The sequence below is a fragment of the Canis lupus genome, chromosome 5 (assembly GCF_003254725.2).
Source record: "Canis lupus dingo isolate Sandy chromosome 5, ASM325472v2, whole genome shotgun sequence".
Classification (NCBI taxonomy): Eukaryota; Metazoa; Chordata; class Mammalia; order Carnivora; family Canidae; genus Canis; species Canis lupus.
Genome location: NC_064247.1, coordinates 56,744,733 through 56,770,035, shown reverse-complemented (window position 1 = coordinate 56,770,035; position 25,303 = coordinate 56,744,733). Strand labels below are relative to the sequence as shown.

Below are 25,303 nucleotides of genomic sequence, written 5' to 3'. Positions count from 1 at the left end.
CCAGTGGGTTGCCCTTTTACAAACCCCTGTACTTGTCTCTGGCAGGTGTAATCTGTGGCATGTGTTGATCAGGGGTGCCTGTGACGCAGCTACATAGTGGCTGCCTCTGCATGTGCTGAGTCATGGCACACTTGATGCAAAAATGATGTTAAGGCGCGTTCAGATGTCAACGTAGAGCCCATGTTGACAAAGCCAAGGGCAGGTTCTGATGTAACAAGAAACAGGGCAGTGTAGGTGAGGAAGGCAGAGTGGAGTTGTTTTTCCCACTGCGGGGCTGCCCACCACTCTCTGCAGGTAGGTGTGTGTGCGCACACATGTGAGCACCATGTGCACTGATTCACATGTAGGCAGGCTGCTTCACACATCTCTGCCACATTTGCTACCAAAGGAAGCATGTTAGAAACAAATAATCCGAGAGAACTTGACTTCATTTCAGGAAGAGGCAAAACAGACTGGATCTGCTACTTAAGACTCATGTGAAAGAAAGGTATTTATTATTATTATTATTACTCATTTTTAGAGAGAGAGAGCTCACAAGCGGGAGGGGCAGAGGGAGAAGGAGAGAGAATCCCAAGCCGACTCCATGCTGAGTGTAGAGCCCAACACAGGGCTCAATCTCACAACCCTAAGATGACAACCTGAGCTCAAACCAAGAGTCGGACACTTAACTGCACCACCCAGGTGCCCCAAGAAAGGTATTTTTTAAAGAGATGTTTATGAGAATGACGTCCGGCTATACAGTGGTTAAGATCATTGTTGCCTGGCATTTGACCAGGATACTTCATGATCATCTGTGCTGCTTTAGAACTCTTGGGCCTTCCCTGTTACAGTGAGGGATTTCTAGTTCTCGGGATGGAGCCCAAACATACGCCAAGCAAAAGGAATATAAACACTGGAGAGAAAACTCTGCCTTCATGTTGGTGCTTTTGTAATTTTTAATAAACTACGAATGTTTTCTGTAAATCTGTAGATTACTTAGCTGGGAGTGTGACCCCAAAGGCCATTTCAAGCAAAGTATAAAAGTGGACCCTGACAGTTACCCCTGTGTTCTTCTCCCTCATCTACCATTAATTGTCAAGGGCATTGAGGTGCAGATGCCATAGCCAAACGTGTGGGGCTGGCTGCGGATTGCTGTGGGTGGTGGGTCACCTGTGGTGCACTGCGCCCAGGAGTCTAGGAGGCAGATCCGAGGTTCTCCTGGGAAGTCCTGTGTGCCTCCTTTCTCAGAAGCTGCAGAGCCTGTGCTGGGGAGAAGACCCTAAGTATTTCTGTTGAGCTGTGCTCTGGTCTCTGCATTGCAGGGCCATGTGCTGCTCACATCCTTGGGCCAAGAAGGAAGGCTGTGCTCTGGCTCACCTAGAGGCAGTGTCTCAGGCTTCTCTCCCTGAAATTCTTTGTGTTGACCACAAGCCCTCTTATCCTGGAGAAACCTGTGACCTTAACTCTGAGTTTTTCTAGCTTGGTATGAATTCTCCATGTGTTGTTAAGCTTATCTTGAGACCTCATCTGTCTTTGAAGATTCTTATTCAGCTAGCACCATTCATTTTTAAACTCTGGTACTCAACGAGAGAAACGAAAAATAACACACTTGTTCATACTCCCATATTTATTAGAAATTAGGCTTTTTGACGTTGGAGCTGACTGATCTTTTTGTTTCTAGGAGTGGGCAGCACTTAACCACATTTTAAAGAGACTGGAAAAAAGGATTTGGAGTAGGAGGGTTGATGTGTAGGTCTTAGCAGTTCTGAATGAAGGAGCAGAGTCCAGCTGCTCAGAATTCAGAATTTCCTTTGTGGGCTGACTTTGTACAGATGCATGGTCTCTCCACGAAGCATCCAGTCCAGAAGACAGCCACCCGTGTGTGCCTTTGATGCATTGTGGGGAAGGTGTGGTGGTTGGGGGGACATGGCTGTTCCTACTGTCACCAGCAGTATTTACCTCCTGAGACCCTATGTAGGAAGGTCAACTTTAGATCTCCCCTTTTGATTGTACCTTGCAAAGCTCTGGGAGAAACTCCTTTTTTGGTTTATTGACTTCACTTGGGTGGAATATCTGTCTTCTAGGAAAGGTGCTGTGCTTGGTGCTTAGCTCACCTAACTACAGCCCTGGGCCAGTAAAGAAGGGTCATCTGCTCCAGGAAGGCGTGTCACGGTGCACACTGGCAAGACTCTGGGGACAGAGGCACAAGTCTTTCATGTATGAGGGGAGCAGAGGTAGGAGGTGGTGGAGGAGGATCAGCTGTGTATTGGGGGGTCACATGTCTGGTGTTGGAGGTGCCCTGAGAACACAGGAGGGGAACACTTGACTAGCTGGGGACACATATCCAGCTGCTGGGAGGCCTGGCGTTTTGGTTGCTTCCGAGTTGGCATAAGATACAAGCAGATATGTGCAAAAAGCCAAGTCTGTAAGCTAGAATACCGGGGCTTTTGTGGAAGTGATGGTTATAACCTGAAGTGGAAAGCTAGAAAAGTATTTTAGGGTGTAAACTGCAGATAAAGCACATCCACTAAATGTTCTACTTTTTAAGGGAGAGAGTGACATGACAGGAGGAAACTAGTCGCACCTGGTTGGCGGAGCCTGGCGGTGAGGCTGAGTGATGGGGGTGGGGGGGCTGTGGTGGGGGGAAGCACTCCTGGGGCTGAGTCAGGAACTAGGATGCTGAAGGGACCCTGAGGTTATTAAGCTTTAGTAAGTTTTGGCCAGTGGTCCTATTTGTGTAAAAGCACATTATTTCTTAAAATATTTGGCTCTTTGTAGGTGGTTTTCCGTCTGCGGGCAGGGTGGGCCTCCTGCCTCAGATTCTTGACAGGTGACACTTGAGTGGCCAAGCATGGGTCTGTGGTCCCTGCAGGACCTGCCCCTGGGAGGTCTGGGGGCCAGGGATGCTAGTTGGGATGGAAACCGTGTTAAACTAACCCTAAACCAGTTAGTGAAGCTAGGCTGGGCTGGTTACCAGTTCCCTGTGAGGATTATCTACCAGTAGTACAGGGAATCCAAGTTCACCTGATTCTCCAGACAAACAGAAATGTCTGATGAGGGGAACCGTTTGTTTTTTACAGAAGAGCAGTGTTGGGGGGAATCTGTGGAGCAGGCAAAGTGCACTGTGGGCACTAGTGTATTTTACAGGGTTGTGCAGCCATGTCTATGGTAGATTTTAAGACATTTTACAATTTTATTTAAATTTTTTTTAATTTTTTTCTATTTTTTTAATCTTTTTTTTTTTTTTTTTAAGATTTTTTATTTAGTAGAGACAGAGAGAGAGAGAGAGAGAGTCAGAGACGCAGGCAGAGGGAGAAGCAGGCTCCATGCAGGGAGCCCGATGCGGGACTCGATTCCCGGTCTCCAGGATCAGGCCCTGGGCTGAAGGCAGCGCTAAACCACTGAGCCACCCGGGCCGCCCCTAATTTTTTTCTAAAGATTTTATTTACTTGAGAGAGAGAGGCAGAGACACAGGCAGAGGGAGAAGCAGACTCCCTGTGGGGACCCCGATGGGGGACTTGATCCTAGGACCCTAGGATCACAGCCTGAGCCAAAGGGAGATGCACAACCACTAAACCACCCAGGTGTCCCTGTCCACTTTTAAAAAAAAATTCAGTTAATTAACATAGTGTATCATTAGTTTCAGAGGTAGATGTCAGTGATTCATCAGTGTATAAGACACCCAGTGCTCATCCCACCATATGCCCTCCTTAATGCCTGTCACCCAGTTACCCCATCCCCCCCACCCAGATTTTAGGACATTGTCATCCATCCCCCCATGACCCCCTGTCCCCTGGCAACTCCTGGTCTACCTTTTGTCTCAGGGTTTACCTCTCCCAAACATTTCTATACATGGAGTCCTGCAACATGTGGTCTTCTGGAGCAGGATTCTCCCATCATGTTTGCAGGGCTCACCCATGTCTTGGCTTTCGTGAGGATCAAACCGGTTTTGTTTTGTTTTTGTTTTTTTTTAAGATTTTTTTATTTATTCATTGGAGAGGGAGCAGCAGGGAGAGGGAGAAGCAGACTCCTTGCTGAGCTGGGAGCCTGATGCAGGGCTTGAACCCAGGACCTGAAGATCATGACCTGAGCTGAAGGCAGACTCCTAACCATCTGAACCACCCAGGCGCCCCCACACTGTCTATTTTTAAATATAATTTTTTCTCTTTTTTTTTTTTTTATTTATTTATGATAGTCACACACAAATTGAGAGAGAGAGAGGCAGAGACACAGGCAGAGGGAGAAGCAGGCTCCATGCACCGGGAGCCCGACGTGGGATTCGATCCCGGGATCCCGATCCCGATCCAGGATCGCACCCTGGGCCAAAGGCAGGCGCTAAACCGCTGCGCCACCCAGGGATCCCTATAATTTTTTTCTCTTAACCTTAACTTTTTTCTTCGTTTGCCTTGAAGTTGTTTTGAATACAAAGCAGCCTTAAACTTAGTGTTTTGCCCTATGGGCTTTAGCGAAGCTCCCAGGGTAGAGTGGTGGAGGCTTCCAGTTTTTGTCCTTTACCTATGGAGCTGTGTGCTGGGCTGGAGCTGCCCCAGGCTCTCCATCACTTAATGAACGGAGTCTGCAGCTGAACCATCAGCTTGCCTGAGGACCCTCACTGGAACGACAATATAGTTCCTTCTACCTGTCAGAGTGGCTGGGGTGGGGCCTCATGCCCAGATCATGGGGCTCTGTGGGGTGTCTCTGGGATGAGGGCTACAGTGTCTACAGGAGGCACGATGGGGTCTTAGAAATTCAAGTTAGATGCCCACTTCAAACCTCTCAGGAGATGACCACTTTGTGAACTACAAAGTCACTTAAAATCACTTGTCTAAAAAGCAGGTAAATGTGCAGTTCTAATCGTCAGTGACTTTTTAAAATTTATTTTTTAAATTTGTATTTATTTATTCATGAGAGACACAGAGTCAGAGACAGGGAAAAGCAGGCTCCCTGCAGGGAGTCCGATGCGGGACCCCATCCTGGGACTCTAAGATCAGGAGCCAAAGGCAGAAGCTCAACCACCTAGCCACCCACACGTCCCCAGTGACATTTTTAATACGGGTGACCGCTTGCTCCCTAAACTGATTGGAAACACAGGTAGAATTAACATTTCCTGGGTCCTTTGTCCACATAATTAGGAGACACTTGGTGTGAGCCTGTATCCAGCAGACGTGTCTGATTTCTCTCCAGCTATTGTCCTAACCTTAGCAGTTGGGCTTTCTTTAAACCACACACTCATTTTCATCCTCTCACACTTTAGGCCTTGGGTTAATGTTTGTGTGCAAGTGACCCTGAGTGACATGGATCACTGATACACAGATTTTCTTGATGATCCAGTCCAGTGCTGTAAATGCTTTGTCTCTTCTCTTGATTTCCTTAACATCTTTTTTTTCTGTAGCTTAACTTTATTCCAACAATACAGTATATGACATATACAAACTGTTAGTGGACCTTTGGTCTCAGTGAGGTTTTGGAGTCAGTCATACTTGGATTTTTTGCCTGCAGGGGGCGCCCCTCACCTCGATGTTTTCCAGCTATAGACCAATCTCTGCGCGCATTTTCTTGTGTTGCAGTAAAAGCTGAAAATAAAAATAATTTCTACGATTGTAGGTCCCCACAGCTTGCTGACCTCTGTCCTGGATCCAGGCCAGTGGACACAGAAGCTCAAGGGGAGCCTGTCCTCCCTGAGGCCAGTTCTGCAGTGGGGCTACTAGCCTTTTTCTTTTTTGGGGGCCCCTGGGGGGAGGCTTTTGTTTCAAGCTCAGCATGCCTTCCCCTTCTGTGCCTGGCCGCTGGGTCCCCACAGCTCTGCTCATGCCTGTGCTTTTTGACCTGCCTCTGTGGGTTCAGGTTCTGCTCCGTTAGCCACATCCTGGCCTGCTCACCTTGCCTGTGGTCCCTGGCTGCCCATATGGCTCACCACACTGGGGCATATTGGACAGCAATACTTCTGCTGTATTGGACCTTATCTAATTTCATGTCAGTTGGCAGCTATGTTTTTAGAAGCTTTTGAAAGTAGTGTGTATCTGTTTAACAAATGAGCATATCCCTAAGCCAAACACTGATTTCTAGAGAAACCGATCTAGTGTTGCTGATATTTAAGCTTTCAGGTTTTAGAAAAGCACTTGTACCTAAAATATAAATCATGGCCTTAAGATACTACAGAGGAGGCAGAAGAACCGCCACTGTGTGGAGATGCCAGATGTTGAAAAGAGACGATTGGTTGGGGTAGCGGCCGGGGGGACTGGTGCATCTAGGTGTAACAGAACCACACTGACCTCGCCCACTGCTTCCAGAACTTGCCCAGGGCCAGGAACACACCTGGTCTTCCCAGCCCACGGTAGGTGAGATGCTGACACCAGGTGTGTTGAAAGTGGGCTACATGACGTGAATCATGCTGGTGGTTTCATTTTGCCTAATAACCTCAAGGGTAGTGGGAAGAGGGTGTTGTAGACGGGCCAGGACTCCTGGCTGCCGAGCCTCATATTGGGGAAACAGTTGGCTTGGGCTCCAGTGGCTCAGGAGCTACCTGAAATTCCTCCAGGAGTTCCTGGGTTCTTGTGTGTGCAGCCTGCGTGCTTTGCAAAAACTACTTTGATTTCCAAAATGAATTTATTTCTTACTATATGTAAAGAAGTCCTAGCTTGAAAGCTTTTTATGTAGTGGTTCTCAAGGCGTGGTTCCAGGATTTCCAGGATTCCAGCTGTCCCCATAGCCCTTTCAGAAGATCCCAGGCTTAAAGCCATTTGCTGTTTGCTGTTCTCAGTCTCCCCAAAGTGTGCCAAGGGCTCTGTCAGGCTCCCGCCCACTGCGTACCAGTCCTCCCTGTGATGCCTGATGGGCTGTGTTTGTATTGTGAAGACCTGCAACAGCCCCAGATTGGCCCCAAGCCTGTGAATTCCCTGAAGCACCAGGCTCAGACTCCAGGTGTTGTTTTCCTCTCACGACAGGAAGGAAGGGGGATAGAGCTACTCGGTGTGGTTGGCCACTGTGACACCTGTGGAGCACGAGACCCTGGGGGCTGTAATGAGGCTGCTGTGCGTCACTCCAGCCTACAGCTTGCTAGTTTAAGAGCAGCTGTAAGAAACCTTGCTTCCAAAATGCTTTTTAGTGCTTTTCTCTGAAAATATGGGCTGAATGGTGTCTCCTGTGGCCCTGTGGGTTAGGGGTGGTCTGAATTCCTTTACTTGGGCCTTCCTCTTTGTCCTCTGCATGGTAGCACTTGGCCTGCTTCTCAGGGAGTCACATGTGCAGTATCCTTTGGCCTCTCTGCCCTGAATGGAAACTCGGAGTTGGTGCCAGCCTATGCACGTTGCCAGCACTGGATGGAATCCAGGTGAGCTGCCATGAGCTCTGATGGAGGTGGGCTTGATGGGCATGTGGGAATGTGTCCTCTTCCCAGGGCTGGGGAGACTGCCCAGGATGGACATGCAGGGGGCAAGGAGTGGGTTGAGTAGGAGGGCTCCAGGGAGACACCAAGCTGAGCAGGAGGTATGGATCTGGGGTTCCAGGGGTCCCCACAGTCCCACCAACCTTGGGGGTGGAGTGCCCATAGAGAGAGTCCTGAGTAAAGACACTGGTCTAGCTGTGTCTCCCTTGGTACTGACTATGAGAGTTTGGAGCATAGGTGCCACATCAGGGCATCACCCTGCCCCAGCTGTGTTGCCAGCAGATGCTCCCGGCCATGTGTCCAAGTGTGGCTCCCAGTGGGTGTGTAACCCATAAAACAAGGGGCTTCATCAGAGTGCCTGTGAGGACACATGTCCTGTAGAGTTGACAGAACTGTCAGCACCTTCAGGGAGGGCCTGGTTCCTGCCCCACTCAGGGCACATGGGGCATCACCGTTTCCCCCAAGAGGAAGATTTCCAGGTCTTTATGAGGAAGAGCCCCCCCCGGCCACATTTCATGCATGCAGTTCTGGACACATCCCAGTTAGTGGGAGATGCTCAGCAGGATTTCCTGCAGACAGGGAACCTCGCTGAGCCTTGCCGTGTTGGCCGCACGTTCCCCCCCCCCCCCCCCCCCCCCCGTCTGTGTCCTTAGGGGTCTGTGGATCAGGCTACTCCTGCTGGTCCCCATGAGCAGTCCTGCTGGGGGCAGGTGGGTTGGTTTCCAGTGACCATTGGCTTCTTGTTTGGGCCGATTCTTCCCTCTGAGGCAGACAGGTTTGTTGCACAAAATGCATCATTTGGACAGTGTGGAAGCTGCGCAAGGGGCAGGGGAGGATGTTGGCAGAGTAAGGCAGGGCCGGTTTCAGCTCAAGGACCAACCTAGGCTTTGTCTCGTTACTGTGTCCTGTTCCTGCTTTTGGCTTACCTTTTTTTCTTTAAGATTCTTCAATTTGTGATGACAACTATTTTTCTTTAAATCACTAAGTAACTAGAATTTCTGAGGAAGAGGAGTCGTTTTATTTTTTTCTTCCTACTCAGTTGCAGTAATATCAGGCGTTGGGGGAGTTGCAAACCATTCTCTGACAGCAGAGCTCTGTGTGTTGCCACGCATTCTGTCCACACGGATGGCAGACACTTTCCAGAGAGCAGCAGTGTGGTGTGTGTCCATCCTGCTGGGCTCAGTCTTCCTCTCCACGTGATGCTTGGGATTTAGTCCAGTTTTGAACCATTTATGTAGAAAAGACATGTTGAAAAAAAAAGGCAAAACATGTTGCAGATGAATTCATAACTTTAAATCTTAAAATTTCAGAAAGTTTCACTAAAATTCATATTCAGTCTCAGCTTTTTGTTTTGAGGTTAAATTTTTTTCTTAAATTTTTTTATTTGTTTGAGAGAGAGCACAAGCAGGGAGGGAGTGACAGAGGGAGAAGCAGACTCCCCACTGAGCAGGGAGCTGGATGCAGGACTCTATCCCAGGACCCTGGGACCACAACCTGAGCTGAAGGCAGACGCTTCACCAGCTGAGCCACCCAGGCCCCTGAGGTTGAAAGTTTTATAAAATTGAACAGATGGGGGTAGGTTTGTGTCCTAAACCAAGATTAAGGAGGGGGGTGGGGCGCCTGGGTGGCTCAGTAAGTAGAGCATGTGACTAGATCTTGGGGTGAAGACTTAGAACCCCATGTTGGGTGTAGAGTCTACTTTTTTTTTTTTTTTTTTTTTTTTTTAAGATTTTATTCATGAGAGAGACACAGGCAGAGGGAGAAACAGCTCCATGCTGGGAGCCCGATGTGGGACTTGATCCCTGTACCCTGGGATCATGCCCTGAGCCGAAGACAGATGCCCAAACGCTGAGCGACCCAGGCTTTCCTATAGTCTACTTTAAAAACACATGAGGGCAGCCTCGGTGGCTCAGCAGTTTGGTGCCGCCTTCAGCCTAAAGCGTGATCCTGGAGACCTGGGATCAAGTCCCACATCGGGCTCCCTGCACGGAGCCTGCTTCTCCCTCTGCCTGTCTCTGCCTCTCTCTCTGTGTCTCTCATGAATAAATAAAATCTTTTTTAAAAAAGTTTAAAAACACACATGAAGGGGCAGTGAATGCAGTTTTTTATCTAATTTTGCTGGACAGTGCATTATGATGGATCCTTGTCATCTGTTCACATCAAGCCGACTTAACAGTGGCCAGAGGGAGACCCTTGGTGTCGCTAAGGCAAGAAGAGCCCCAGGCCAGGTCCTGAAATTTGACCTCACTGCCCTCCCTGGCATGAAGGATCCAAAGAATTGTCCTGCCAAACGCTGTTCAAAAGGGCGTGTTTCCTTTGAAGAAATGGGATGGCCTAATCTGCTCTGCAGTCCACTGATGCTTCATGCAGATGAATTTGAGGTGAGCAGAAGCTCCTGTGCTGCGTGTGATGCATTCTGTCCACACAGGGCAAGCACGCACTTTCCAGAAGCATCTGTTCCAAGCAGCACAACTTGCAAAGTATCAGGTTAGGCACTTGAGGGCAGCATTTTTCTGCATCCTGAGTGCTGATCAATCCGACAAGTTGAGAGCGACCCCACACCTCAGAACCGAAAACGTCCCCAGTGAGGCTAGGGGCCGACTGCTGCCCACACCTACCACTTGTGGAGGAGAGGCTATCGGTGCCCTGTAGTGCAGCGGCCCAAGTGTGCAGGGCGAGAGCAGCCAGCAAGTGTCGGCTGCGACTTGAGGGGATGGTCCAACTTGGGCACGCCCTGGGGGCATGCACAGTATGATTATAAATACAAATGTCTCCTTTCCCACACATTAGCCTGGCGAAAGTGACTGGGCTGCTACTGTGGTTCTGTGCACTGTGGGTGCCTCTGCTCTGCCGTTTCTGCTGTTTGCCCCTGCTGCCCACAGCCTTGCCTCCCAGGGCTGTGTCGCCATTTAGAGCGTTCGCACTGTGGGGTTGCAGGTTGGTGCCCGCGGGGAGCCTCTGCTCCCCACACTGGGAACATGCAAACCTCAAGGCTTGCTTTCCTAATGTTATTTTTTCCTATAAGTAACACTTGTGCCTAAAAATGGTGCTGTTGACATATTCTGGCAGGCTCTCAGGGGCTGTGTTCTCTAGGAGGTGCCGAGTGTGCAACACGGCGGTTTCCTGTTGCCACTTCTACTACTTCTGCCTCTGCAGGATCCAGTGTGTTCTTGGGTGTTCTGTCTGGGGGCGTGGGCTGTTTAACATAAAATTAACCTGAAAGGTTCCCATGGAGGCAGGAGTGCGCCTGTCCTGACCTCTGGTGGCCAGTGCCTGTGGTTCTTGGGTTTTTGTTTTAATGAGGCCTTAAACTAAACCCTGGAGGTTTTGTTAAAACAGATTATCAGTGATACTGGAGACCCCCTGCAGTGTCTGGCCCTGAGTGTGTGGGCTCGGGCACCCCCTGAGTGGGCTCAGAGCAGACCATCTTGCGCATACTGTGTGGCCCAGGGGTCAGGGAGGGCACCCGCCCATGTGTTCACCGAATGCTAGACCTCGCTGGGCCACAGGCTGGCTCCGTTCACTCCTCCATTGGCCCTGATTTGAAGTGAAGGCAGAAGTGTTCCTGCTGCATAATCCTGAGATGGGGTGGGGAGACTCCATTTCCTGCTGAGGGGAGCAGCCTGCAAGGTTCCAGCTGCATGGAGGGGGCTCCCTGGACATCTCCCCCACTTAACGTGTGGCGCACAATCCAGAGGGAAGCCCCAGGGGTAGGAAGGCCAGCAGAAAAGAGAAAGAAGGGCTCCTGACTGGGGGCTGTCCCTCATGGTAGATTTGGGATTGAGAGATTGCCCTGGGCTTCCCAGGAGCATGGCCTTGCTGATCCTCATGTGCTCTGTCCTCGAGCCTCGGGGGTGGGGTGGGGTGGGGGGCTTTCAGAAGCTCCAGTCCCCTCCTGGTGTGCAGCTGGCTATTGTCCATCTCAGGACCATGGGCCTGCGCTCAGCGGGGTGGTGGCCTCTTCAAAATCACCCACTCCCATTGCTGTGTCTCGACTGGCTCCCAGGGCCCACCCTGCAGGATGGGTGACACAGGCATTCCTGAGCTAGGCAGCCTCTGAAGATCTTGCCCCAGAGAGTCCCTGGGTCTCCGAATAAGAAATCTTGCTCCATGTCTTATAGTTTATTTGATCAAGCCTAAAATTGGAAGTAAAACTAGATTACAGGATTCAAAAAGATGAACAGGTTCTCTGTGTGGCCCACTCTCAGGGATCCTCCGCTACACAGGATTGAGGTTTACCTCCAAGGTCAGAAAGTGGAAAGACCTGAATGAGGCATTGGCTGGCTTTGGGGACAGCAGACCTTGATAACCTCCCAGGGTGTCCTCATATCCGTTCCCCCGGCATCTCCATTAGGGAAGTGTGGGCAGCATTTGGTCAAACTAGGGCCTGACAAGCCGCCAGGAGCATGTTAACCCCTATGGAAGGTGTGAGGGGAGCCCCGTGCGCCTCTGTCTGGCTCTGCTGGCCCATGGTGAAGCTTCAACTTCCCTGGCTGCTAAGAGGGAATACGTGGGGCCCATTGGGTGGTGTTGCCCTGTGTTCCTGCCCCTATCGGCAAGAACTGTGAGGCCACTTTGCTCTGAAGCCCCTTTTCAACTGGGTGCCCGTCACCCTCTGAGGTGGTTTCCGCTCAGAGACCCTGCTCTGTCCTCGCTGTCCCAACCCTGTCTTACCTGGCTTTGTTTTATGTTTGGTTTGTGACATTTGTGGGGGAAATGAGGCTTGAGCTGTGCTCACCCGTCCTTGGCAAGTGCCTCTGTCCAGCCAGGACTGGCAGAGCCAAGGGGAGCAGATCCTGCCTCAACGTGGCTCCACAGTAAATCCATGACCTTGGAGGGTGAGCATCGGGTCCCTCGTTCGGATTTTTGCCAGCACCTTTCCTTGCTCTGGAAACGGCTCTTCTGCTCATCTCGCTTGTTTGCCTTTAGATTAACCCTCTGCCTCCCCTCCACCTCCTTTGTGGAAACCTCGGGTTTGAGCCAGGGTTCTGCAGGTGGGCTCCACAGGCATGGGCCTTGCTCCCTCTGTCCCTTCCAACACCCTCCTCCCAGAACAGCAAGCCAAGCATCCTCTGCATGGAAACGGGCTTCCACATGCTTCCTTTGGGGTGAGGGCCTGTCTCTGGAGGACCCAGCATTCATGTCCATTAGATGGGCTGCTGAAGTCCGTGTTTTGGGGGAATCACTGTAGAGATAAACATCTGGCTAAATCTCTCTTTCTTGTACCAAGAACACTGTGGTTGAAGCGGAACCTGATGTTGGAACAGTTGCCCTGAATCAGAACTAGACTAACATGCCTCAGCTCTCAGGACAGGAGCAAGTGTGCAGGACAGATGCCGAGTCCAGAAGGACAGCCTTCCCAGGCGCCTCCAGCCTGGCCTCCTGGGGTACGCTGACCCTGGACATGGGGCCTGCGACCAGGTTGCCCCCCCGACCCTCAGGTCCCTGTCCATCTCTGCTCCACGGGACTTGTGTTTCAGCTTTGCAGAGAAGACAGATCTATTGTGGCTGCTTGTGTCTTTTCTCATCTCCCACTTCTCTTTCCAAGGACGTGTCTTCCCTCCTGCATCTGGTGAGCTTGCCCTTAGGTTTCGTTTGGCCTACACACAAATGTTGACATAATAGCTTTTAAAGATCACGTGCTCTGTGCTGGCACGGTCTGGAGGGTCTATGTGATGGTTAAGACCGTGGAGTGGTCAATGTGATCCTTCCTTGGGCCCTCCCACCCTCAAGGTACACCCCCGCATCTGTGCTGGCCTTGCAGCTGGCGGGGGGTGGGAGTACAGACGGACACACCTGCTGCCTTCACCTGTTGCAGGTGAGAACAGTAAAGACAGGTGTCTTCTGAAGGCCTGGGCTAGGAGTGAACGAAACAGGGGTGAGCTGGGAGTGCATGGTGGCCTCTTGGCCTCAGACCATGTGACTCAGCAGGGCAAGGTGATGGGACTTCACTCGGCATCTCAGTGGCTTCATCCCCATTTCCTCTGCCTTCCAGAAGTATCTTGGGGTTCACTTGCAGGTTGGAGCTTTGTGAAGAGGTCCCCTGATTGATCCTGGGGCACTTTGGGCCAGGGTGCTAGGGAGAGTGGGTGCCCACATGCCACATTCTATGCGTTCAGCCACCTAGGAACCCGGTTGCCCAGCCAGTCAAGGGAGCTCATTTCTCAGGAGGTGAGACTCGCCTGCTGCTCTGCCATCACTGGAGGCACCATCCTGCCTCTGGGATTGGCTGGCAGCCGTCCAGGATGATGTGATACAGCGTCTCACTGCCCTCTCTACCCATGCAGAGGTGGGCCTTCCTCCAGAAGTGGGACCCTCTGTGACCAGCTGTGCTTCAGCCTTGCTCTGTTCCTTCACGTCCTGTCCTGTCCTGGTGAGGTTTCCAATGGGGCTCCAGTTCCCTGTGACTCGGAGCTACAGGTGGGTTTGTGTCCAGGGCTCCTTGCTGCGCACTTCCTGCTTGGCCCAGCCTGTGCTTTGCGTCTTCTGATGTTTGCCAGGAAATAGTTACCACATCCCTCATAACGCTGATAAAGGTTAGGGTTTGATCCCTGAACTAAGCACTTTTTCCTTAATGACATGAATCCTAGTTTCATTTGTTTTTCTTTACATCAATAATTGAGGCTTACATAGAGGAGGAATAGTTGTGTGAGGCCTTGGAGTGCCTGGTGGCTGGCCATCCCTCCTCAAGGGTGATTCCTGGGAGCTACAGTGGGTCCCAGAGCTGTGCTCTGCTGGATGGCAGGTCTGTCTCTGAGGACATGATAGAGGTCCAGAGTCTTCATCTGCTTGGCCAGTGTACAGGGAGCAGGATCACAGGCTGTTCTGAATGCTTGAGCTGCCTCTGCCCATCCTGCTCTGACACATTGGCCTCCCCTAAGCCATTCTTTACCCTGGACTTCAATGCTAAGCATTTGAAGGACCATGTGCTACCTGACCATGGAGCAGTACAGCCACTGGGGCGGAGCAGGGAGGTGCAGGCAGCAGCCACCAGGACAAGCACATGGGAGATGATCAGGAGCCAGAGCCCTCTCAGCTAATAGTCAAGTGTCTTTTCAACTTAACACTCTTAGACCATTTGAATATATTCTAGAAGCCATTTTCACTGTCCAAAAAGGTAGGCAAATGTGTTTTCAGTAATAGCTTAAGTAAATTGTTACAATTTAAAATCTAGGAAAGCCATGAAACCTTTTGCTCAGAAGTCCTCGGTCAGCTAGTCTGTGTCTCTTGAATAGGATTAAGGAGATGCTGATCCCCAGCTGTCTAGAAGGACCTTTAGAGACCATGGGCTATGTGTGCATGTTGAGGGCCCTTGGCCCAGTTCCTTGGGGGCGATGAACCCTGTCCCTAGGGCCCAGAGTATAGACAGGGCCACTGGGGATGGGTAAGGGTAACACCTGCTCTGGGGCCTGTGCATCCCCTCAGCTCTGAGGGACTCTGGGCTGGGGCCACTCTCACTCTCTGTTCCCAGCTGACCTGGGCTTCTCCCCCTGTGCCCACTTCTTTCTCAGAAGTTCCCTATTTCAGTGGTCTCCAGATCTTATTGGTACCACTGTAACTGAGCCCTTGGGGGACTGACTGTCTCTGCTGAAGGGCTTGTGTTCAGTGGGAATGGTCACCAAGTTGCTTCAAGAGGAGTCAGAGCAGCAGGTTACAGAAAGATAAGCAAAGGTTGCAGACACCAGGTCTGCTTTCTAGAGAACATTGGTCTGAGGGCTGCAGCCAGCCTGGCAGGCTGAGGGGAGCAAGTACATGCTGCTCAGGGCCAGTCTGCAGGGCCTAGAGTGAGCACCTCCCCCACTGGCTTGTCTTTTGCAGGACCCTGGGGACAGGCACGGCCTGCTCCCCAGAACTGCCTCAACCCCTCCACTGCTTTGATGCACTGCTGGAGAGGGGCCTGGCGGCCCTGCTGGCGCTCACACTGAGGCACTGGGCTGGGATTGATAAAAGTCTTTATAAAGTTCCTTGACTCTAGCACTTAGCTATACGCAGAATGGCATCTTACATATGTTGGACAGAAATAAGAGGATCAAGCCTCGGCCAGAAAGGTTCCAGAACTGCAGAGACCTGTTCGATCTGATCCTCACCTGTGAAGAGAGAGTGTACGATCAGGTGGTAGAAGGTAAGGCCCCAGACTGAGTGTGCCCCGTGCCTGGGCTCTCATCTCTGCCCATCACGGTCACCGTGGCTGCCCTGACGTATCTGTTGGTTCCTGTGGGCTGAGAAGGTGGGTATGGCCGTAGTGAGGTGGCTGGGACTCTCCTGCCTCCGTGGCCTCTGGCTGGCCACATGCATCGGAGCAGAGCACCAGTGTGTGGGCTGACTCTGTGGTGCAGGTTTTAAGGTCTTTGGGGCACAGGAAGAGTATGTGTGAAGTGGAGGAACCAGGGGACTGGTTTTTCATGAGTGAAATGCTCTGGGATGCTTTCCCCCAGGACAGCCTGGCTGTTCGTGAGACGAGGTCGAGAATCACCATGTTTCCTTGAGTTATACGGTGTTCAGTGTGAGTCTCCTTCTCAGGAAGGAAGTCCTCAGCCTGGTTTATCACCCCAAGGCCAGAGGCGGCTGGAGCCGGTGGCCCCTTGCCCTCCTGTGACCTGGTTCCGAGGCCTCTGACAGTTGTGTCATCTTGTTCCTGTCAGATCTGAATTCCAGAGAGCAGGAGACCTGCCAGCCGGTGCACGTGATCAATGTGGACATTCAGGACAACCACGAGGAGGCCACCCTGGGGGCATTCCTCATCTGTGAGCTGTGCCAGTGTGTGAGTATCCTGCACCTGCTCCTGGGCCCAGGACCCTCTCCTCCTGACACACGATTTTACCAGGAAAGGGGCTATCATGCGATTCCATTTGTGCTCACGTTTGACTTACTTTCAAATACTAAAACCCAAGTAGATGCAGAGCTGCCCACAGGTTTGCATATCGACCAAACGGCTTTGGCTTAACTTGCCCCCTATGCTTTCTGTTTGCTTGATGGTCATGCAGTGCCCTGCTCAGTCTGGCCGTGTGTGCCCATAAGAGCTTCTGCCAAAACCCTAGTCATATCTGGCAGAGCCCAGGGGCCCCAGAGGTGGTGTCCAAGCTCCGTGGATGCTGTAATGTGCTCCTCTTCACCCTCAGGACCGATCAGTCCTTGGACTTCCCCCCGGTGGCCCTGGGTATCCTCCCTTGTGTAGAAAATCATGGGGGCTTTGCAGCTGCTGTGCAGCTGTGCTCAGAGCAAAAACATTTCCTCTTAGATACGACAAAAGGACCTAGGGACCTACCCAGGAAGAGACCCATATGTCCTATACTGTTTTCCTCCTGGGAGATTTGCATTTAGGTCAGCTGACTTTGAGTGACAGAAAAATGAGGGAGACAGATGGCTTACCAAGAAGTCCAGAGACAGGTGGGCCTGGACTCATTTGCCATGTGAGGGGCCCAGGTCCTGCTTTCATGTTGTTGCGCCCAGAACAGCTTCTGTTCCCAAGATGCCTCATGGCCCAGCGTGGCTGCTGAAGCTCTAGCAGTTGTGCCTTTGTTCTGGCCACCACGCAAGAGAAAGGGCTGAAGAGGGACACATGTCCCAGAAGTTGCACACGTGACTTCCATTTGGGTCACCCTGATTAGAAACAAGTTACAGAGGGGTTGCTCTTCACATCAGAGAGGCACTGCTTACAGGCTAGGCCTGGGGCCAATGACCAGCCTCAGCCGCCGTCCAGCCCATACCAGCCCTGAATCATCCTTGGGCTGTCCATCGGCAGCACTTGCTCCTTTAGGGCAGTGGTTCGCCACCAGGGGATGTCTGGCCATATCTGCACACACATATGGATCTCACAACCTGGAGGGATGGTAGTGACAGCTAGTGGGTGGAGGCCACTGAAGGGTATGGGCCAGCTTTCTCACTCAGTGCCCTAGCAGGCGACTACCTTTGCAGAGTGTGGGCAGGGGGTCTGTGAAGTTCCAAAGGTCACGTCCTGGGGCAGCCGCTCTGTGCCTCGGGGTGCAACTATCCTGAACCCTCCATCCTCAGGCCGCGGCCTGGGGTGGGTGAGAAGGAGCCTCCAGGGCCCAGGACGGCCCCAGGACAGGTGGGAGGCAGCTCAGCGGTGATAGACCAAACCCCCAGCCCCGGCTGTGCCCACGGGGGCGCCCCTACCTCTGCACCTGCTCTAGTCGGCCTGTGTGCTCCCTCCAGATTCAGCACACGGAGGACATGGAGAACGAGATCGACGAGCTGCTTCAGGAGTTCGAGGAGAAGAGTGGCAGAGCCTTCCTGCACACGGTCTGCTTCTACTGAGCCGCCTGGCCTGGCGCGCCGCCCCCTCCTGAAGCGCCTTGTTGAGCTTCCTTTTGTTAATATTTTTTCCCTCCTGATATTTGTTTTTACCTTTAGGTATTCTGCCGGCCGACGGTAGCAGTACCCAATAAATTGTACATATGAAACGCAAAGCTACACATAAATGCCAGATTAAAAACAATCAAGTTTCTCTGTCCGCTTTGACTTAACGAGTGGGATGTTGATTATAAAGTTTTTTTTTTCTTTAACCAAAACAGTAAACAACGGTTTCTAGTACCTTTCCCCCATGCATTTGTGGCTTCATTGTGGCTCCTTCGTTCCACCCTCAAACATGCTGTAATGTACAAATAATCTGAATAAAGCAATGGGCTTGGTCTTACTAGGAAAGAATTTAACAGTGGTCCAATAAGTTGATGTTGCCATTTGTCTTTGCTCTGGCCTGGTCCTGCTGGCCTGGGCCCTCTGGAGGGACCCCTGGGCCTGACCCTGCCACTCACACCATTTCTGAAGTTGGGAGGTGGGACCCTGAGCCTGTGGGGGCCCTGACTTCCTAGCAGTACCCTGAGGTCCTGCTGCCCACGAGGACTGCTGGAAGCATGGAGCCCTTCTCCTATGGCAGCTTCTGGGGCCGGTATCAGATGTCCCCTCACTTCCCCATGACCCCTCCTGACTTCCAGAGGTTTTGGAAAACCTCAGGTCTCCATGGGGAAGTGTCGGGGACTCCTGAGTTCATGTGCCATCCTGGGGCTGTGGACTCCTCCCCAGGCTCCCGGGTTCAGGGGGCAGCCTGAGGAGAGCAGTGGACAGTGGCCTGGACTTTCAGGCTGCCCAGTCCCGAAGGGAGGATGCCACCACTGTGGGGCATTCTTTGGTCTTTGCTGGGCCATTGGCTATGGCTTTGGAGTGAGCTCCCTGGCAGCTCCCCAGCGGCCCTGCAGGCCCTCTGCTAAAGGCAGGTGCTTGCGACCCCGAAACCCTGGAGGAAGGTCCGGGGAGGAGCCCCAGGGCCCTCTCCAGGACTGCTCGTTCTGGTCGGGACGTGGCCTGGGGCCAGGGGCGCCGGGCGGGAGACGACGGCCCGGCCTGGCCAAATGGGGACGAGATCCCGCCCCGCGGCCCCCGGGGAGGGGTCCGGCCGGCGGCGCGGGGCGGGGCGGGCAGCGCGGCCCCTCCCGGGAGGCGGGCGCGGAGGGCGGGCAGGCGGTGGAGGCCGGAGCGGCACGGAGCGCGCGGAGGGAGGAGGCCGAGGGCGGAGCGGAGCGCGCGGGCGCGGCGAGCGCGGCGGCCGGGCGGCCGAGCGACCCCGGGAGCGGCCGCGTCCCCTGCCCGCCCCGCCCCGCGCCTCCCTCCCCGGCGGGTGCGCGGCGGGCTGACCTCTGCGGAGGCGGCGGGGGCCCAGCATCGGGCCGGGGCCGGGGGGGCGCCGGGGCCGGGGGGCGGCGCTCCGGCCCGGCCCGGCCCCGCCCGATGTCCATGAGCGCGAACACCATGATCTTCATGATTCTGGGGGCGTCGATCGTGATGGTGAGCGGAGGGGCTTCCCGTGCGCCCGCGCCCGCCTCCCGCGCCCGCGCGCCGCCTCCCCCACCTCCCGCGCCTTGTTTACCGGCCCGCGCGGCCTGCGCTCCCCATCCCGGGCTGCCCCGCGCTCCCCATCCCGGCCTGCGCTCCCCATCCCGGGCTGGCCCGCGCTCCCCATCCCGGCCTGCGCTCCCCATCCCGGCCTGCGCTCCCGGTCCTGGGCTGCGCTCCCCACCTCCGGGCAGCGCCGCGATCCCCATCCTGGCCTGGGCTTCCCATCCTGACTGCCCCCAGCTCCCCGATTCTGGGGCTGCCCCGGGGACCCCTCTCCCTGGCCTGCGCTCCCCTAGCCTCAGCGCGCCGCCCCCACCCCTCCACCCTACGCCCCAGGGCCCCAGCCAGGCCCGCTCCTCCGCGCTGACCGGTCATGGGCTCTTCCAGGCCATCGCGTGCTTGATGGACATGAACGCATTGCTGGACCGATTCCACAACTACATCCTCCCGCATCTGCGGGGCGAGGACCGCGTCTGCCACTGCAACTGTGGCCGGTGAGTCCGCGCCCGGTGGGGCACACGCGTGATCACACATGTGCGGTGGTGGCAGGGCCCAGGGGGCACTGGCAAGCCCCAAGCAGGCCTGGCTGCAGGACTGCGCTAGGCCCACGGGGGAAGGACTGCCCAGCCTCTGCTGGGCACCTGGGGATTGGCCAATCCGGTTCCAGGAGGGGGAGCATGCCTGAGTAGTTAGGACCCCCTCCCAAAATGCCTGTAGTGCAAGGGCCTTTGCCAGGGTGAGGGGCAGGATGGGCCCCAGGCCTCCTGGTCCAGGGCCTGGAGGCCAGGAAAGCAACAGCCCAGCCCTGTGTGTCAGGAGGGATCCTGGGCAGGGCTGTGCCCACAGAGTACACCATCCTCCCCAGGCCCTGCACTAATGTTCATGAACTTTCCTGCAAGCCAGGTACAGGGAAGTGCAGAAGGTCAAGGTGGGCAGGGCCTACCTCGAGGGCGTCTGGTCCAACCCTCTGGTTGCACGGAGGAGGAACTGAGGCAAAGCTGGGTGTGGCTTGCTCAAGGTCATTCAGAGAGCCGGGGGAGGAGCCCAGGCCCCCTACATGCACTGTGTGCACATGTAGCAACGGAGTCTTCCTGGCCATGCATGTTTGTACGTCCATGTACAAAATAAACATCTTCTCATGAGACGCGCATATGTGTACTGTCTGTGCATATACATGTACGTACACATAGCACACGCACACACTCGCATGCACACCATCCCCCCAGGAAGCCCTCACACTGGGACCAAATAGAGAGCAGAAAGATGCTTGAGTGGATAGGGACTTGCCCAAGGTCACACAGCTAGCAAGGAACTTGGGGCATGAGCCCAGAAGCTGTGTTCCTCACCCCTGGCCTGTATTTCTGCTCCAGGGACATGTATGCACACAATGGGTGGGGTGTGTATGTGTGTGTGCAAGAGAGACAGGACAGTTACATGCCTCATTAAGCATGCTACATGCCTGTGGGTGCAGAGCAGTAGGTGGGAGCAGAACATAGAGACATTAGGGAAGGTGGAGAGGGGAGTTTAAACAACCCTCACGTGTGCTGCCCAGGAACCACCAAGAGTTTGCTGGGTGGGTGGCCACTCTTTTCCAGAGATCCCCATATTCTTTCCTGGTGCACACAGCCCCAAACTAAGGAAAGGCATGAGATCAGCACCATTGCCTCCGACACAGCCATGACTATGGGCAGGTTAAACCAAGGTGTTCCTGAGACCCTCCTAGAGGCTGGCAGTGTGCACACACCAGGCCCAGACTTTTAGTCCTGTAGACATGACGAATGCACATTTTACATGTGTGGGCTATTGTGTAATGACCCGCGTGTATGTGCCTGTGACCTCACACTGGGGACCCATCTGGGCAGACAGGGTGTGTTTGCAGAGTGTATTTGCCCAGGATGCATGTATGCGTCATATGCAGCATCCAGAGTATGTGTGGACTCAGGTAAAATGAGTGCCCACAGAGTGCAAGCTGAGGCTAGGTTAGCATGTCTGTGGATGCAGAAATCATGGAGAGCCACCCCTGTTGCAGATGTGGAGTTTCTGGGTGTGTGTGTCCACATGTGTGCTGTGTCCACATCACTTCATACAGGATACGTGAACTCAGTGTATAACGTATTCTTATATCTTGACATATATGTGTATGCACAGTACATGTATATCATAAATACAACATACAGCAAAGACTGTGCTCCATGTGGGCACAGCGAGTGTGTCTGCAGAGAACAGTTTTGCACATGAAGTATGTGTGTAAACCATGTACACAAATTGCCACAATGGACTTTATCCATGTGTGCACATGCCATGTGGAGCGAGCCTGCACATGTGTATGCCTTTGACATGCCTGTATGGAGAATTTTACACGGAGGACACATGTGTAAATGAATGCTCTGAAGTACATGTGCCAGCAGGCAGTGTCTGCGTGCACACAAACCCACGCAGATGCCACAGCCTCCACAGAGGGTAGCTGTGTGCCAGACTGCGTGCATGTGCGTACACATGTGATGCGCACTGTGCTCATGCCTGGGCAAGTGTGCACATGCACACATGTGGAACTCGTGGGCCTGAGTCCATGGTATACACGCCATGTCTTGTGCATGTGGCCAGCGTGTATACACAACACACATCAGACCTCAGGCAGGCACAGGTAGCATGCGTGGCCCAGGCAAGACTCAAGTATGTACACATCATAAAAATACGTGTGCAAGTGTGAGACCTGAGCCCCTGCCCCCAGGGGCCTGACTTGGTGAAGGAGGAGGGGCAGGGGCCGGGAGGAACAGCAGATGCCAGGCCAGTGATGGGGGCACAGGTGGTGATCTCTGACCCTCTGGAGGTCCTGAGCCACCAGGGGTGGTTGGGGCCCTGGCCTCACCTGGCTCACAGGGCCCCAGGTGCATTTCTGGCTTCTTGGCAGCTTGATCTTCAAGTTCCCTGCCTCCCCAGCTGTGTGTCGGGGGCAGGGAGCAGCAGGACTGCGGAAGGCCCTGTCAGGGGTCCTGGGCCCAGAAGGCTGGGTAGGGCAGGAGGTGACAGTGGAGACTCTGTGTTAGTAGCACCTGTGTGGCCTGCCTGCCCTGGTCACCCATGTGATTGGGGCCTTGCACGGGTCGGGAATGGTGTCCACTCCTAGGGGACCGGCAGCTGCTGCACATTCTGGGAGGGGACTAATACTTCTCCATCACTTATTGGTGGCTACTGACAGACTGTGCTCAGACAAGCATGGCTGCCAGGTATCGGGCCATCCTTGCTGACTGCGCCGCAGGGCTCGTGGCCTCTGCTCTGTGGGGCTGTGGCCATGGCCCCACTGCTGGGACTGGTCCCACCCTGGACATGCTGAGCAGAATGGCCTCCAGGAGTTCCCAGAAGGAGCAGGAGGGGTGTGAGGAGAGGCCTGCCTGCTGCCGACCCCGCGGGGCTCCTACCGGGAGGAAGACACTGCATGGACCCGCTGGTGCAGGGACACCTGGAGGAGGGAACCGCAGGGGACTTGGGGGAGTAGTGGGCTTTCCATTTTTGAGACAGTCCCTGTGGGGGCGTGTGGAACATGGCCAGTTGTGAGGCTGTGGTGGGAGATAGGGACTGTCTCAGCTGAACACCAGGCGGAGGTGCCGGCATCTAACTGAGGCAAAGATGGGAGAAGAGGTTCGGGGAGGGAGGAGCTATTTTTAGGTATGAATTTGAGGTGTCTGTAGATCCCACGTGGAGATGCCACACAGGCAGCGAGAGCTCAGAGCAGACGGGGTGGGGGGCAGGCAGGAGAGGTGGAGAAACCAGCAAAGGAGCTCAGGGAGGAGAGGGGACCATGAGAGGTGGGCCTCTGGGAAGGAGGCCTCCAGAACCGTCCCCATGCTGCCAGGCAGGAGGAAGGGTTGCATCCAGCGGGGATGACAAGACCCAAGGGTGGAACCCAGAGGTCCCTCTCCTGGGCTCTCCTGTGGGCCAAACAGGAGGTCAAGGTGGGGACAGGCCCAGATCTGTTGTCCTGGGTGCTGATCTCCTGAGTGGGGCCACCCCACCCAGGATCTCTAGGCCCAGGAGAGCTTCTTGGAGGAGGAGGGAATCTTGACAGGCCTGATGCTGGATGGAGCCTTGTGAGGAGAATTCAGAGTTCCTTAGAGGCAAACAGTTCTGCAGTTCAGAGGGTTCGTGGCCTGAGCCTGGACAGTGGAGGGAAGGGAGGGTGAGAAACACCGCATGGCCTTGGTGGGAGATGGAACCGGCAAGAGTCCAGGGAACCCTGCCTGGGCAGCTGGAACATCCCAGGAGTGGCAGAGCAGGCCACAGACATGTGGCTCCGTGGAGACAGGGCAGGAGAACCCCCCTGGGAGAGGGGGTGAGAGATGGACTCCAGGCAGAGCCCCCTGGGCCTCCCCACAGAGAAGTGAGGAAGGGGAGATGCCTGCAAAGGATGAAGGAGCAGAAGGAAGACCAGAGGCCCAAGGGGCCTTGGGCAGAAAGGACAAGGATGAAAGGGCCAGAGAAGGGAGGACAGAGGGGCAGAGCCAGGGGCCAGCAAATGGGCGGTGACCCAGCAGGGTCGCCTCTGAGCCCCTGCGCCAGAGGAGGGAGGAGGGAGATACATGGGCAAGCGCCCCCCCCCCGCCCCGCCCCCCGGGCGCTTCGCTCCAACCACTGGCCTCACACCCCGGACAGCCTCTTGCCTGGTGAGCCGGCCCTGCCTGGGCGAGTCCGCCGGCCCCTTCCTGACCTCAGCTCGGCCCGAGGGCTGCTTTAGGACCAGCAGGGCGGGCGAAGGGGGCCGCTTCCTGCCGGGGTCGCCGCCCGCCCCGCGGGACAGGTGCCAGCCCGCCCTGCCGCCCCCAGGCACCACATCCACTACGTGATCCCTTACGACGGGGACCAGTCGGTGGTGGACGCCTCCGAGAACTACTTCGTGACCGACAACGTCACCAAGCAGGAGATCGACCTCATGCTGGGGCTGCTGCTGGGCTTCTGCATCAGCTGGTTCCTGGTGTGGATGGACGGCGTCCTGCACTGCGCCGTGCGCGCCTGGAGGGCTGGCCGGCGCTACGGTGAGTGAGGGCGGCGGGGCACGGGCCCCGCCCCGGGGTCACCCCGGCCCTGCCCCGCCCCCGGCTAACGGGTCCAGGCCCCGCCTCCCACAAGACCCTGCCGGTGCCCCCCCCACCGGCCCCGCCCCGCCCCCACCAGAACACGCCCCCAAGGACAGCCACGCCCCCTTAGACACGCCGCGCCCTGACCGCGCCCCCCTCCGCAGATGGCTCGTGGACCTGGCTGCCCAAGCTGTGCAGCCTGCGGGAGCTGGGCCGGCGGCCGCACAGGCCCTTCGAGGAGGCGGCCGGCAACATGGTGCACGTGAAGCAGAAACTCTACCACAACGGCCACCCGAGCCCGCGGCATCTCTGAGCCGCGCGCAGGACTCGCGGGGCCTTCGGCCAACGCGCCCACGCACACGGGACTGGACGGCCGCCCCGGGCCAGGGCGCCCGCAGCTGCCGGGCGTGTCCAGCGGAAGGTGCTGTCTCCTCTTCTTTTTATAAAGGGGGTCGGGGCGGGGAAGGCCGCCGGTCTGGGGGCAGGACCCTGGCCTCCCGGGCTGGACGGGGCGCGGGAACCGGGGCGGGGGGCACGGGCACCTGTGCGGGCCGCCAGGACCACCTGCTCGCCCCCACGCGCTGCAGTCTCGCCTGTGCCGGGCCCACGTCTGTTACTTAAACCCGGCTGTTTCCTGTGCGCCCGGCGGCCTCTTGGGGCCAGTCCTGGCAGAGGGAAACGAGGCCAGGAGAGGGTCTTGGCAGGGAAGGGGGCGGCCCCCGGCCGCGCCCACGTCTGCACACGGGAGCATGTGCATGGGGCGTGTGCGTCCGCGGGCCGCAATGGGGGTGGAGGGCGGGGGGCAGGGGTCTGGTGGAGGCCCCAGCCTAGCAGCAATAAGGCCCCCGAGCCCCACTGCGGCAAGTGTGGCCACCCTGCCCAGGGCATCCCCGGTCGGGCGCCTCACTGTGACCCCCACCCCTGCTGGTCAGTAAATTCTCCAGAAAGCTCCAGCCTCTGCCTCTTCTTTCATCTCTGAACCTGTAACCCCTTCAACCCCTGCCCCCCCAAATCA

At 55.1% G+C, this 25,303-nt stretch overlaps 2 protein-coding genes and 2 long non-coding RNA genes across 4 annotated transcripts in view; 3 read left to right on the top strand and 1 right to left on the bottom strand.

Annotated features, from left to right (window-relative positions):
* SSU72 (SSU72 homolog, RNA polymerase II CTD phosphatase) overlaps nt 1-18,031 on the top strand; it is a 29,621-nt gene extending 11,590 nt beyond the window's left edge. The window contains exons 3-5 of the mRNA XM_025427526.3: nt 15,346-15,485; nt 16,006-16,124; nt 17,540-18,031. Coding sequence (XP_025283311.1) covers nt 15,346-15,485; nt 16,006-16,124; nt 17,540-17,641 — 361 coding nt within the window. The 3' untranslated portion in view covers nt 17,642-18,031. The remainder of the gene's footprint in view (nt 1-15,345; nt 15,486-16,005; nt 16,125-17,539) is intronic.
* LOC118354695 (uncharacterized) lies at nt 2-12,732 on the top strand. The gene is made up of 3 exons (XR_004815636.2): nt 2-7,309; nt 9,490-9,744; nt 12,594-12,732. It is a non-coding gene; the product is annotated as an uncharacterized LOC118354695 (long non-coding RNA).
* On the bottom strand, nt 15,775-17,638 carry LOC125755139 (uncharacterized). Its single transcript, XR_007410862.1, has 2 exons — nt 17,501-17,638; nt 15,775-17,182 (listed from the first exon to the last, which is right to left on the bottom strand). It is a non-coding gene; the product is annotated as an uncharacterized LOC125755139 (long non-coding RNA).
* Nucleotides 18,032-19,007: 976 nt separating the features above from the next.
* On the top strand, nt 19,008-25,241 carry TMEM240 (transmembrane protein 240). Its single transcript, XM_025427533.2, has 4 exons — nt 19,008-19,165; nt 19,604-19,710; nt 24,038-24,246; nt 24,453-25,241. The coding sequence occupies exons 1-4, from the start codon at nt 19,109-19,111 to the stop codon at nt 24,599-24,601; spliced, it is 522 nt and encodes a 173-aa protein (XP_025283318.1). The 5' UTR covers nt 19,008-19,108; the 3' UTR covers nt 24,602-25,241.
* Nucleotides 25,242-25,303: the final 62 nt, after the last annotated feature.